This window comes from Chiloscyllium punctatum, chromosome 3 (genome assembly GCF_047496795.1).
Source record: "Chiloscyllium punctatum isolate Juve2018m chromosome 3, sChiPun1.3, whole genome shotgun sequence".
Taxonomy (NCBI): Eukaryota; Metazoa; Chordata; class Chondrichthyes; order Orectolobiformes; family Hemiscylliidae; genus Chiloscyllium; species Chiloscyllium punctatum.
The window spans coordinates 75664883-75680168 of record NC_092741.1 but is presented as its reverse complement, the minus strand read 5'-3'; the positions used below and the strand labels follow the sequence as shown (position 1 = coordinate 75680168).

General features: G+C 39.9%; 1 protein-coding gene across 2 annotated transcripts in view; it reads right to left on the bottom strand.

Annotated features, from left to right (window-relative positions):
* esco2 (establishment of sister chromatid cohesion N-acetyltransferase 2) overlaps positions 1 to 15254 on the bottom strand; it is a 51746-nt gene extending 36492 nt beyond the window's left edge. The window contains exons 1-3 of one of the 2 annotated variants that reach the window (XM_072555244.1): positions 15033 to 15254; positions 8388 to 8455; positions 6757 to 7798 (exon numbers count right to left, since the gene is read on the bottom strand). In XM_072555244.1, the coding sequence (XP_072411345.1) occupies positions 6757 to 7798; positions 8388 to 8440 (1095 nt within the window). In that variant the 5' untranslated portion in view covers positions 8441 to 8455; positions 15033 to 15254. The remainder of the gene's footprint in view (positions 1 to 6756; positions 7799 to 8387; positions 8456 to 15032) is intronic. The other variant, XM_072555239.1, reaches the window with a different exon arrangement.
* Positions 15255 to 15286: the final 32 nt, after the last annotated feature.

Below are 15286 nucleotides of genomic sequence, written 5' to 3'. Positions count from 1 at the left end.
ACATATAGTCTTTTGATTAGGATAATTATGAAAAATCGTTCAACACCGTAAACATTATTATTCATACCACTACATCTTAATAAATATTCACATTACATTGTTTGTATTAAGCAGATAAATGGCCAATCATTACACAACATGTCATAACAGTCACATGGGACTGCATGTTACTAACGAAGGGGTGGTGAGCTATGACTTGATCAATCTAGCATTACTTATAGGCTGATTCAGTGACAACATGAACAGAAAAAATATACATGTCCATCAAGACAAGTGCAAGAGAAAAAAAGATTACATTAATCCAACACATTTTACAATCTTTGGGCATTCCAAGTTGCTTTACAGCTAATGAACTTTAAATGTAATAACTCTTCAATGTAGGAAAAGGAGTAATCAATTTATGCACAGCAAGGTTCCTCAAACAGGAATATGGTAATAAACAAATAATCTGTTTTCACAACATTGCATAAAGCACAAATACATTAGAAGACAGTACACAGCAAAACAATACAAAAAAAACAGCTCTTTGGGAAGCTTCAGACAAGCTGTAAAATTAGACTGTCTGAGAATGAATTATTTGAACAGAAATGTAGCTTGTCCCTATTATCAACGATACTATCAATGCTGATAAGTTACAAAAATCAACCAGTACAACTTGAATTTATGTTTGTGCAGCTCATTCAGTATTGTTCATATACTATTTAAATGCATTGTTTTAATAACTGAATTTATGCAGCACTTTTGAACACAGTAAAACATCCCAATGTGCATCACAAAACAACCTAGCAGAAACATTTCTATTTGTATAACCACTGGTGAGGTGCTGGAGGACAGGAGGGTGGCTAATATTTATTTAAGGAAGGCTGTAAAGATAAACCTGGGAACTCTGTTTGTGAACATCACATCGGTGATGGGTTAGTTGTTGGAGGGGATTCTGAAAGGTAGGATTTACGAATATTTTACAAATACATAGTCTTTCGATTATGATAATTATGAAAAATTATTCATCATAACCATTATTATTTATACCAATACATCTTAATAACTATTCACATTACATGATTAGGGACAGTTAGTGTGGCTTTGTGCAAAAGAAATTGTGTCCCACAAACTTGATTTGAGTTTTCTTTTGAGAAAGTAAACAAAGGGATTAATGAGGGAAGAGCAGTAGATGTTGTTTATATGGACTTAACTAAAGCCTTTGACCAGGTTCTGCATGGTAGACTAATTATCAAAGTTAAATCACATGCAATTCAGGGTGACCTTGCCAGCAGGATACAAAATTGGCTTGGCGGTAAGAGATAGAGGATAGTGGTGGTGGGCCGTTTTTCAGACTAAAGATTTGTAATCAGCGGTGTTTCATAGGAATCTGTACTGGGTCCACTTTTGCTTATCATTATTATTATCCAAGTTGTTTATATAAGAGACATGATTAGTAAGTTTGCAAATGACACCAAAATTGGTAGTACGTGGATAGTGAAGAAGGTTTTCTCAGGTTACAAAGAGATCTTAATCAATTGGGTCAATAGGCTGAGTGGTGACAGATGGAGTTTAATTTGGATAAATGGGAGACATTTTGGTAAAACAAACAAGGGCAGAACTTATACAATTGATGGTAGGGCTCTGGGAGGTATTGTAGAACAGGGAGACCGAGGAATTCATGGACATAATTGTTTGAAATTTGCGACACAGAGTAAACAGGGTGATTAAGAAAGCATTTAGCATATTTGCTTTCATTGCTCAGACCTTTAAGTATTTGTGTTGGGATATCATGCTGATGTTGTACAGGATGTTGGTGAGGCCTTTTCTACAGTTCAGTGTGCAGTTCTGGTTGCCTGGCTATAGGAGTGATATTATTAAATTGGAGAGGGTTCAGAAAAGGTTGACCAGGATGGTGCTGGGTATAGAAGGTTGGAGCTATAAAAATAAGCTGGACAGGCTGAGACTTTTTCACTAGAGCATACGAGGTTGAGGGATGATCTTCTAGAGGTTTATAAAATCAGTAGAGGCATAGATAATGTGAATAGCAAGGATGTTTTCCTTAGGATGAGGGAGTTCAAAACTAGGAGGCATATTTTTAAGGTGAGAGGAGAAACTTTTAAAAAGGAGATGAGGGGCACCATGTTTTATTTAACATAGAGGGGTCGTGTGTGCAGTGAACTACCAGAGGAAGTGGTGGATGCAGTTTTAAGAGGCATTTGGATAAGTATATGAATAGGAAAGGAAGGATATGGGTTAAATGCAGGCAAGTGAAACTAGCTTAGTTTGGGAACATGGCCAGTGTGGACTAATTGGATCAAAGGGTCTGTTTCCATGTTTTATGACTCTATACCCTACAACTGCATACAACCCTAGTGAGCATATAGTTTGGAGGAGTGGAATAGAGCTTGTAAATCTTTTTTTTCTTTCTCAAATTTTAAATTTTAAAATTCAGGAGTCAAAAGATTGAACAGGGAACTGACTCACCTGACTAAGGGACAGTCATCAGTCAGACAATCACATGAAGCATGAATAGTCTTCAATCTGTGTGGACTACAATTGAAGCTTAACTAACAAGAGTCATTTTAAATCACCTCAGCTCCATTTAAGAGAGGGCCTGTTGAAATCACATAGCCAATAACTTATGGATGGTCACAAAGGAGAGATCTCATCTGGATTGAGATATAGCTCAAGTGAGTACAGAGGAACCTCAATTATCGGAATAAGATCTCAAGGTCCCGCAAAAACGTTACATCAAAGAGGTAAGCATGTTTGGATTACCTGTACTGAAGAACATGTGAAAATGCTGGCAAAAACAAAGAAACACAAGCACCTCAAGCATCAGTGACTGGACATTTTTTAGGTAAGCATTAATGCTTACCTAAAGCAAAAGTAAGTGCTTTACAGTATTCCCGTTTATTTTACTGGACCATTCATGAAAAAATGGCTGAGAAAGTAAACGCATGCGTGAGGTAGTGCTTCTGTCTTTCTGAGATAAGGGGGCATAAGTGAGTTGTACTTTCTCTGTTCTTTTACAAGTTCTCTGTGAACATCATCTTGTAGAAGTTTCACACCTTTTTAAAAATACATGAAAAAAAATGGCCGAGAAAGTAAACGCATGCGGGAGGCAATGCTTCTGCCTTTCTATCGTGACACTGAGTTCACAGAAACTGACAAATGCTCTAGTGATCATAGAAGCTATTTGGGACCTTGTTTAATGTTGGGATTTTATATATTTTTGTGGTGATAAGGGTTTAGTTCTTCTCAGTTTAACCTGCAATTTGCAGAATGCAAAGATTAGTTTGTTTAAATAGCAGACTCATCAAACTTATAGATTTAAACAAACTCTCCGGTAGAGCACAGCATTAGATTTGTACGACCTCCCTTATTTAAAGTCAAATCGATTATCCAAATAATCAATCATCTGAACGCAATAGTGCCCGCCCATCTCATTCGGATAATCGAGGTTCCACTGTATACAGTTCAGGGAATTCAAAGGCTGAGTAGGAATTCAGTGCAGAGGAGAAGAGCTGCTTTTTTTGAATAAGTTTGTAAGGTCTTTTCACAGGATAAATTTAAGCACTGGAACACAGTGCCAGCACAAACGAAAGAATGACATCACAGGTAAACCTATTTATTAGCTGTTAATAATACTAATTTGATTATCTATTGTAGGTTACTTTAAAACTGAAGGTAAATAGTTACAAAGTACAGACTAAAGACCAGGAGGATTATTTTTAAAGAAATCAAATTAAGGAACCAAGAAAACAAAATAGAGACAAAAACAGAAATTGCTGGCAAAACTTAGCAGGTCTGGCAGCATCTGTGGAGAGAAAGCAGAGTTAACATTTTGGGTTCAGTGACCATTTTTTAGAAATGATTCTAGTGAGGAAAAGGTTGATGTATATGCTGAAAGTCGGGTAGGGGAGGACCTATCTGGCTTATCAGTTCTAGCTCAGAGTTGTTAAGAGTCTGAGCTTCAAACACTATGATATATCAGCGAGGTGGAAGAGTTACTTGACACAGTGTTCCAGGAGGCAGTCACACCCCTTAGATTAACCAACTTGAATTTAATTAGTAGTCAGGGACAGGAGAACATGACTACAAGTGAGGCAAGTACAGGGATCCAGGGGGTAGTGCTGAAGGAGCCCTAGCCATTGAACACATCTAATAGGTTTGAGATTCTTGCCCCAAGTGAATGAGAGCAGTGACTGTAGGAAGGGTATGCAAACTGACCATAGCATCGTGGAACAGGGAGCTAATCAAGAGGGGAAAGTAAAGAGAAATGAACTTGTAATCTCCTTAATATAGTCAGGGTACAGACAAGGTTCCCTGTGGTCAGGATTGACAGTCTGTGTTGCCTGCCTGGTGTGTAGGTTCAGGATGTCTCATTTGGGCTACAGAGGAACTTGGAGTGGGAGGGGAAGATCCAGTTGTTATATTCCACGTAGGTATCAATGATATAAACAGAAAGGGGAAAGAGGTTCTGCTGAGAGAGTATTAGCAGCTGTTGGCTAAATTAATACACAGCCAACACCTGAACCACAAACTAATTGGAACAGGTTCAACAAGATTAAAGTGATAAACGCAGGGGTTAAAGATTAGGAGAAATGGATTTAAATTCATGGGACATTGGTACAATTACTGGGAAAAGATGAAGCTGATCAAATGGAATTGACTCCACGTGAATTAGGCTGGATTCGAATGCATGGAAAATTACGGTAAAAGTAGTGGGGATGTGGAGCTTAGCAGAGGTTATTAGAGTTTCCAGAACAAGTAATAGGACAGAGTATGGAAAGGCTTAGGAATCTAACTTCAGTCACAACAGTTAAGGGGACAAATATGAGAAGGGGCACTCAATGTAGGACTGCTGGTGTTGCACTCATATTCAAGTAGTATATGAAACAAGGTAAATAAGCTTGTAGCATAGACTGAAATTGGTGGACATGATGCTGTGGGTATCACCAATGTAGTTGCAAGGGGATCAGGGCTGGGAACTAAATATCTAAGAACACATGTCCGATCGCAAGGATCGGCAGATGCATAGAGGTGGTGGGTTTACCTTGTTGTAAATGAAATTAAAAAGAGATGGTAGGAAGTGACCAAGAGTTGAAGGCATCAAATCTGCAGATAGAGTTGAAGAACCACAAAGGGGAAAAAAAGACCCTGAAGGGAGTTACGTAGAGGCCTTCTACCAGTAGTCAGGATGTGGGGCAGAAAATAAATCAGGAAACAGAAAATAGGATAAACACAATTATATTATTTATAAGGGATTTCAATATACAGCTGGATTGGTAGAGGATCCCAAGAAAAAAGGAATTCACAGAATGCCTATAAAATGCTTTATTAGTGCAACTTGTGACAGACTCCATGATGCAATAGGCAATTCTGGATTTGGTGATGTGTAATGAGGCAGATTTAATTAGGGAGCTTTAGGTGAAGCTCTATTGAAATGTAAAGAATATTGAGAGGCCTGGGAAGAGTGAACGCAGAGAGGTAGGATCTAGTAGGACCCGAGGGCACAGCCTCAGTGTGAAGGAATGACACAGAGAGAGGTGGGACATTGCTTTATTGATAAAGGAAACCATCACAGCAGCAATGAGGGAGGTTGTTCTCGAAGGGAATTCAAATGAAGCCAGCTGGGTAGAGCTTAGTGAAAGAAAGGGGCAATTACTTTGCCAGGATTATGCTACCGGCCTCCCAACAGTTAGAAGGAGATAGAGGAACAGATCACAGATGGTGAAACAGAAACAGGGTTATAATTTTAGTGAATTTCAACTTTACTAACATTATCTAGATCACCTTAGTTTGAAAGGATACATTCAGGAGAGGTTTTTTTGTGTCAGCACATAGATGGTCATACTAGAGCTGGGAAGTGTTTGACATAATCCTAGGAAATCAAGCTAGTCAAGTGATTAAAGTTTAATGGGCAAACACTTTGGGGACTGTGACCATAAGATTGTATGTTTCAACATCATTATGGAATGGCATATGGATAGTACTGGAGTTGTGTTTTAACTGGGGAAAGCCAATTTTAATTTCATTGAACTTAGACAGGATCTGACAAACAGACTGGTAGCAGCTACTTACAAGTCAGTCTACATTTGCAAAGTGGAAATCATCATGTTCCCCTAAGAGCAATGGCAGTAAGTCCAGGGAACTGTGAATGTCAAGAGATATTATGAGTTTGATAAAGTAAAGGAAGTCCATGTCAGGTCCAGTGCATGGAAAACAATTGAGGTGCTTCTAAAGTTTGGAGAGTATAGGACGTTGCTGAAAAAAAGAAATCAGGAGTGAAAAGAGGGGCCACAAAATATCTTGAGCAGATTAAGGAAAACCCCAAGGCTTATTAAAAGTATATGAAGAGTAAGAGGACAGAGTGAGACTATTAGAGGCCAAAAGGGCATCTATCATACAACCTGTGGATGTGGGTGAGGTCTTAAATGAATACTTCTGATTTGTATTCGCATGTGCAGGTGGGACTTGAACCCATGCCTGCTTGGTCAGAGGTAGGGACACCACCACTGCATAAAAGAGCCCTTAACCTATGCTTTTATGTACCAAAGTTTCACTGTTCACAACATGGTCCATAAAGACAAAAAGCTTAGACACTCCTGTCTACATCTTCAAATAGAGTGCTACAAAAAGAAATAAGAATTCATCAAGTAAACTGGAGTAATTCATTAAGTAACCCAATAGTTCATTTAAAAACCTAGATACTGATGGGAAAAAAGAAAGCAAGAATTTAGAATTTTAAATCCAAATTATTTATCTTACTTTTGTTGCTAAATCTCCCTGTTGAAATGACTTCTCCTTGGTTACTGAAGCTGGGTGTTTAAATTGTGTCACATCAATTTTCTGAAGCATCACTTTCACCTCACTTGTAAGCAATACCTTGAACAGGTTAGAAGGCAGATGCATGCATTTTTCAGTTTTTCTTCCCATTTCTGCTTTGGTTTTAATTTTGTAAGAGCTCTGTCTAATCTCATTACATGTTCCACTATCATGATTATCTGCTTTAAGAACTTCTTTGTTAGTTTTCTTGACATCATCTTTCATGTCTCTTCTATCCTGTTCATGTTGGACCCAAGTATTTGATGAAACTAACTTGGCATTGAGTTCTGGCAACTTCTTAGTGAATGACATCTGTGATTTTCTGCCCGTGGAAAAGAAAGCTGCACCTGTTTGGATTCTTGATTTCTGCTGTACTTTTTGGCCATTTACTTTTGAATTGAAAACAAGTGTCCTGGTTATAGATCCATAATATGCATTTTCATTCAGATCCCTGGTGTTGTTAGGTCCACCTTTCTGTGTTACTCTGGTTTTCTTGGAATCCATTAGATGTTTCGAACTGGAGCCAACTGCCAACTGCACTTTTGTATTGATATGCTTTTTCATTTGTAACTTGGTATTTTTCATCTTGGGTTGTTCATCGACAATGACATACTTCGAAAGCTTGTTTGCACCCACCAATTTTCTCTCAAGAGGTGTGAGGTATAGCTGCCTCCCCTTCCCATAGAAAGATGTTGCAGGTACAGTAGGTTTCTGTAAATACTCCTTTCTATTGAGAGAATGTCTGGAGACTTTATTCTGTAAATTATCTTGACATTTATTAATAGATAACTTCTGTGGTGAAATGCAGTTGTCACAAAAAATTTCTTGAACAGAATCAGAATCTCTTTGTGACCATCTTAACATTGGTGAGTCTGCTACTTCCAGGGATGACATTCTTGATGGACAGGAAACTTCATCAAAATCAAGGATTCTCTTCTTTGTCAGTGCTCCTGATATTGCTACATTGAAGGGAGTATAATGTTGACTGTTAAAGAAAACAAGAAAAAGTGACTGTTAGAATCATCGAAAATCAATTATTTCACAGCAAAGCTTGACTCCAGTATGAATTCAGTGACTTGTGAATAAAAGCTCCCAGCACTAATTCACAGAAAGGAATAAAATGCAAGCAAAACCACAATCATATTTCACATGTATTTCGCAACCAATCCCAAATAATCGTTTGAACTGTATTATTGAAATGTTATATAGTCCACAACATATGAATAAATAAGCGTCTTTTTCCAATTATTTTAAAAGTTTCCCACCTCACTCCATACATATGCTTTTCCTTAAAAATTATATTAATTTCAATCTATGAACTCTCTAGGTTTTCAACAGATATTTGAAACAATTCAGATTTAAAAATACCATGTGGTTGGTTCCCATGAAATCAGATTAATAGTTAATTAGTTTATTTTGAACATAAAATTAATGGAGTAGGCGACAGTCATAAATAAAAAGTACAATATACATTTTCACTCAGTCTGGAACAGAGATACCTCCAAAACCATAAAACTTTAGAAACAAATTATCCTATATTCAATAGCAATAAACTGCAAAATATCACAACTTACCAATCATCTTTTGAAGAGCTATGTTTCCTTTTTCTTGGAGTAACAACAGGCATTTTTACCGTTTAAGACTGAAAAAAAAGAAATTGAATCAAAAGTAAATAGACAGAGGATGGTGGTGGAGGGTTGTTTTTCAGACTGGAGGCCTATGACAAGTGGCGTGCCACAAGGATCGGTGCTGCATCCTCTACTTTTTGTCATTTACATAAATGATTTGGATGCGATCATAAGAGTACAGTTAGTAAGTTTGCAGATGACACCAAAATTGGAGGTGTAGTGGACAGCTAAAAGGGTTACTTCAGATTACAACAGGATCTTGACCAGATGGGCCAATGGGCTGAGAAGTGGCAGATGGAGTTTAATTCAAATAAATGAGACATGTTGCATTTTGGGAAAGCAAATCTTAGCAGGACTTGTACACTTAATGATAAGGTCCTAGGGAGTGTTGCTGAACAAAGAGACCTTGGAGTGCAGGTTCATAGCTCCTTGAAAGTGGAGTCGCAGGCAGAGAGGATAGTGAAGAAGGCATTTGGTATGCTTTCTTTTATTGGTCAGAGTATTGAGTACAGGAGTTGGGAGGTCATGTTGCGGCTGTACAGGACATTGGTTAGGCCACTGTTGGAATGTTGCATGCAATCCTGGTCTCCTTCCTATCAGAAAGATGTTGTGAAACTTGAAAGGGTTCAGAAAAGACTTACAAGGATGTTGCCAGGGTTGGAGTATTTGAGCTATAGGGAGAGGCTGAATAGGCTGTGGCTGTTTTCCCTGGAGCATCGGAGGCTGAGGTTTAGAGGTTTATAAAATTGAGTGACATGGATAGGGTAAATAGGCAAAGTATTTTTCCTGGGGTGGGTTTAGGGTGAGAGGGGCAAGATATAAGAGACCTAAGGGGCAACTTTCTTTTTAAAGAGTGTGGTACGTGTATGGAATGAGCTGCCAGATGAAGTGGTGGAGGCTGATACAATTGCAACATTCAAGAGGCATTTGGATGGGTATATGAATAGGAAGGGTTTGGAGAGATATGGACCGGGTGCTGGCAGGTGGGCCTAGATTGAGTTTGGATATCTGGTTGGCAAGGACGGGTTGGACCGAAGGGTCTGTTTCCATGCTGTACATCTCTATGACTCTATAAATACTGGACTACATAAAATACATGGAGTACACAAAACAATAAGGACACAAATGCACCCTACACTACATGATTCATTGTTACTAGACACCTTAAAACTATACATTTGGGTACACAGTATTACTTTCATAAATGAACAAACCTCTACTGGCTACTTTGTAAAGTCAGAGCTATCTACAATTTAAGTTAAGTTCATGACGTTAATACAACTCTTCTATTTCATGGTACACTGTTACAGTAATAGCAATCTGGGTGCTAGATACAGCAGCATTCTGTTAATGTTATGAGAGAAACAGAGTTCCAGTCTAATGATCCAGAGACAAAAGCTTACATTCCATGATGGCAGAAGTTGAAATTCAAAGTCAATTCATTTGAAATATAAAGTCCTTTAGAAAAGGAAATCTCCATCCTTACTAGTCTACTCTACATTCAAGTCGTCGATGACGACGACGACAACATTTAACTGCCATCTAAAATGGCCTGACAGGTCACTCAGTTGGGCCAAAGCCATAACAGGAAAGTCAATACAATATACAACTCAAGAACAGGCCCTTTAACCCATCAAACCTATGGTGATTCCTAGTCCTTATTTGGACCAGCTAATTATTGCCCTTACATGGTTTCATTTCTTCTGTTTGCCTCCTGTTTGTGTCAAACAAGATGCGCCTTCAATGTTGCTAACTTGGCTGCTTCCACCATCTCTACTGGCAGTGCGTTCCAAGCACCCACCACCCGTCACTGAAAAATATACCCTGCACTTCTCCTCTAAACTTTCCCCCTCTCACCTTGAACCTGTGCCCTCTTGTAGTTGACATTTCCACTCTGAGGAACAAAAGCCTCTGACTATCTATGACCACCCTATCGATGCCTCTCAGAACTTTGTAGACCTCCATCAGGTCATCCGTCAGGCCCTGTCTTTCAGAGATTATCCAACCTCTCCGCATAGGTAAAATTCTCCAGACCAGGCATCTTGATCTCCACACCCTCTCCAAAGCATCCACATCCTTTTGCTAGTGTGGCTATTAGAACTGCATACAATATTCCAAATGTGGCCTAACTAACATTTTACATAGCTGTAACATAACTTGACAACTTTTATATTCAATGTCCTGGCTGATGAAGGCAAGTCTTCTATATGCCTTCTTGTCCATCTTACCACCTGTGTTACCACTTTCAGTGATCTATGGATCTGTACACCCAGATCCCTCCTAGGGGTTCTGCTGTTTACTGTATAATTCATTCACATCTTCCAAAACGTATCACCTTGCATTTGTCTGGATTAAATTCCATTTGCCACATCTCTGTCCAAATAGTCATATAGTCCTAGAGATGTACAGCACGAAAACAGACCAACTTGTCCATGCCGATCAGATATCCCAACCCAATCTAGTCCCACCTGCCAGCACCTTGCCCATATCCTGCTAAACTCTTCGTTTTCATATACCCATCCAGATGCCTTTTAAATATTGCAATTGTACTAGTCTCCACCACTTCCTCTGGCAGCTCATTCCATACACGTACCACCCTCTGCATGAAAATGTTGCCCCTGAGGTCTGTTATATCTTTCCCCTCTCACCCTAAACCTATGCTCTCTAATTCTGGACTCCCCCACCCCAGGGAAAATACTTTGTCTATTTATCCCATCCAGGCCCCTCATGATTTTATAAACCTCCATAAGGTCACCCCTCAGCCTCCGACGCTCCAGGGAAAACAGCCACAGCCGATTCAGCCTCTCCCTATAGCTCAAATACTCCAACCATGGCAACATCCTTGTAAGTCTTTTCTGAACCCTTTCAAGTTTCACAACATCTTTCTGATAGGAAGGAGACCAGGATTGCATGCAACATTCCAACAGTGGCCTAACCAATGTCCTGTACAGCCGCAACATGACCTCCCAACTCCTGTACTCAATACTCTGACCAATAAAAGAAAGCATACCAAATGCCTTCTTCACTATCCTCTCTGCCTGCGACTCCTCTTTCAAGGAGCTATGAACCTGCACTCCCATGTCTCTTTGTTCAACAACACTCCCAAGGACCTTACCATTAAGTGTACAAGTCCTGCTAAGATTTGCTTTCCCAAAACGCAGCACCTCACATTTAGCTGAATTAAACTCCATCTGCCACTTCTCAGCCCATTGGCCCATCTGATCAAGATCCCACTGTAATCTGAGGTAACTGTCTTCATTGTCCACTACACCTCTTATTTTGGTGTCATCTACAAACTAACTATACCTCTTATGCTCACATCCAAATCATTTATATAAATGATGAAAAGTAGTCGACCCAGCATCGATCCTTGTGGTACTCCACGGGTCACAGTCTGAAAAACCACCCTCCACCCACAAACCTCTGTCTTTCACCTTTGAGTCAATTCTGTATCCAAACAGCTAGTTCTCCCTGTATTCCATGAGATCAACCTTGCTAACCAGTCTCCCATGGGGAATCTTGTCAAACACATTACTGAAGTCCATATAGACCACATCTACTGTTCTGCGCTCATCAATCCTCTTTGTTACTTCTTCAAAAAACTCAATCAAGTTTGTGAGACATGATTTCCCACGCACAAAGCCATGTTGACTATCCCTAATTAGTCCTTGCCTTTCCAAATACATGTACATCCTATCCCTCCGGATTCCCTCCAATAACTTGCCCACCACTGATGTCAGGCTCATTGGTCTATAGTTCCCTGGCTTGTCCCAGTCACCTTTCTTAAACAGTGGCAACATGTTAGCCAACCTCCAGTCTTCTGACATCTCACCTGTGACTACCAATAATGCAAATATCTCAGCACAACAGGCCCAGCAATCACTTCCTTAGCTTCCCACAGAGTTCTTGGGTACATGTGATCAGGTCCTGTGGATTTATCCACTAGGATGTGTTTCAAGACATCCAGCACCACCTCCTCTGTAATACGGACATTTTGCAAGATGTCACCATCCATTTCCCCACATTCCACGTCATTTTCCAAATACTGATTACTCGTTATAGTATCTCCCCCATCTCCTGCAGTTCCACACAAAGGCTGCCTTGCTGATGTTTGAGGGGCCCTATTCTCTCCCTAGTTACCCTTTTGCCCTTAATGTATTTACAGAATCCCTCTGAATTCTCCTTAATCCTATTTGCCAAAGCTATCTCATGTCCCCTTTTTGCCCTCCTAATTTCTCTCTTAAGTATACTCCTATTGCTTTTATATTTTCCCAAGGATTCATTCGATCTCTGCTGTCTATAATTGGCATATGCTTCCTTCTTTTTTTCTTAACTAAACCCTCAATTTCTTTAGTCATCTAGCATTCCCTATACCTACCAGCCTTTCCTTTCACCCAAACAGGAATATACTGTCTCTGGACTCTCGTTATCTCATTTCTGTCCATTTTCCAGCATCCCTTTTCCTGCGAACATCTGCCCTCAATCAGCTTTTGAAAGTTCTTGCCTAATACCATCTTTCTCCAATTTAGAACTTCAACTTTTACATCTGGTCTATCCTTTTCCATTACTATTTTGAAACTAATAGAATTATGGTCACTGGCCCCCAAAGTGGTCCCCCACTGACACCTCAGTCACCTACCCTGCCTTATTTCCCAAGAGTAGACCAGGTTTTGCACCTTTCCTAGTAGGTACATCCACACATTACAAGAAAATTTTCTGATTCAAACACATAACAAATTCTTCTCCATCTAAACCCTTAACACTATGGCAGTCCCAGTCTACGTTTGTAAATTTAAAATCCCTTACCAAAACCACCCTATTATTCTTACAGATAACTGGAATCTCCTCACAAATTTGTTTCTCGTTTCCCATCTGAAATCTATCTATATCCAGCTATAGCCTTTGACAATCTCCTCACCAGCTGCAACTCTGCCAATTTTTATTATCCATCAACCTACTTATCAGACCACCTACATTTTCCTCCAGGTCATATATATTACAAACAACAAAGGTTTCACCACTGAACCCTGCGGAACAAGTCAAAAAGCAGTAAAACAAAATACATACTCACTTAGTCACGAGAAACAATGAAAGCACACATTGCACAGTTGACCCAGCAAAAGCCCCCTCACTAGCATCTAGGCACATGCCAAAATTTATTGCTGCCTATAGACAAAAGTCTGAAAAAGTTATACTCCATAAATTGTATTTTACTCGTGTATCACCATCTCTGGATATAATGTTTCCCATGAGATGGACCCATCAATGGTGCTGGCACACACATTATGCTGTATGGTAATACCACTCTGCTATATCAGAAAAATCTAACCGATCAAACGGTCTACAGCACCTGCCTAGTTGCCTATCAGATTCAGAATTATAATTCTAACCTGTAGATTCATAATCTGACAGATGCCTAATTTTAACAATATCTTCAAACCAAAAGAACAACAAGATGTCCAATGAGATATGGAGGGGAACATTCCAGGAATACCCAAAAATTGAGTGCTAAACTCAGAAAAGTTACAGTATGGCATACTAAATGGTAAAAGCAGCATGTGATAGCTGGGAATAAACAATCCAATAATCCATAGATCAAATCAAATCTCTGTGATCCCACCACATCCAATGGTGAATGGTAGTAGTCAGCAACTACTAATGGCAGGAGGTGGTTCTGCAAACATCTCCAGGTTCAATGATGGCAGAGTTGAGAATCAGTGTAAAAGATAAAGCTGAAACATTTGCGGCCAACTAGAAGTGGAATGGATAATCCATTTTAATTTGAGACAGGTCCCATCATCACAGGTGCCAGTTTTCAGGCAATTTGAATCGCTCCACACGAAAAGCTTGAAGCCACTGGTACAGAAAAGGCAAAGGGCCCTGACAATATCCCAGATGCTGTGCTTGTGCTCCAAAATCATGTCCAAGGTGTTCCAAAATCTCTAAAACTACCATCTACCTGACAATACAGATAACTGCATATGTTCTGTCCTGTCCACAAAATACTGGATCGATGTAATCTGGCCAATTGCCCGTCTGCGCTTGAAAACCGCCAAAGTAATAGATGCTTTAAGTAATAGTGCCATCAAATCACGGCCCCCTCAGCAATGATCTGTTCACTCAGTTTGGATTCTTCCTGCCCTTGGTTTAAACATAGACTAAATTAGCGAACGGAAGAGAAATGACAGGCTGGAGGGGGGGGATACGTTGCTAATGATTTAGAAATGATAACCAAGTGTATGGACCACAAAAGAGAAAGGTGGTGTGTTCAACCAAGTTAAAATCTTCAAGGCGGTTGAGAAGACCAAGGAATAACAATTGAACTGTTATTATCGATAATATTTGTGATTAAGGGGAAAAAATGGAAATGCTCAGCAGATCAGGAATCAGCGATGGTGAGTGAAGTTAACCTAGCATTACTGATCACGATTTCAATTAAGGACTTTGCAGCGCTATGGCTGCTATTGGGAGCTAATCGACGATTCAAATGTGAAGGCATGAGAAAAGATCGGCAAAGAGTTAGAAGACAATTCAATGAAGACCCCGAAATTCTGTTGGAAAATCTCTCCAGTGAGGCGTCCGGGAAGTTACCGTGTGCTTGATGTCGAAAACGTATTCCTCTCCACAGACCTGACTAGATACCGGGTTTTGCACAACCTCCTCACCTCATCAGTTTTGGGAAAGATAACTCTGGTCCTTTCGCTCTTTCGGTAGCAGCAGAGTCCGACTCGAGCTCTGCTGCAGCTTCAAACCGCCACTTTCCCCCGGGCTTCCAAAACCCGCGCCTTCTGCTCGCGCGCCTTTCACTCGGGGGCCTCTCTCATTCGTCCCCGTGAGTAGGGGCG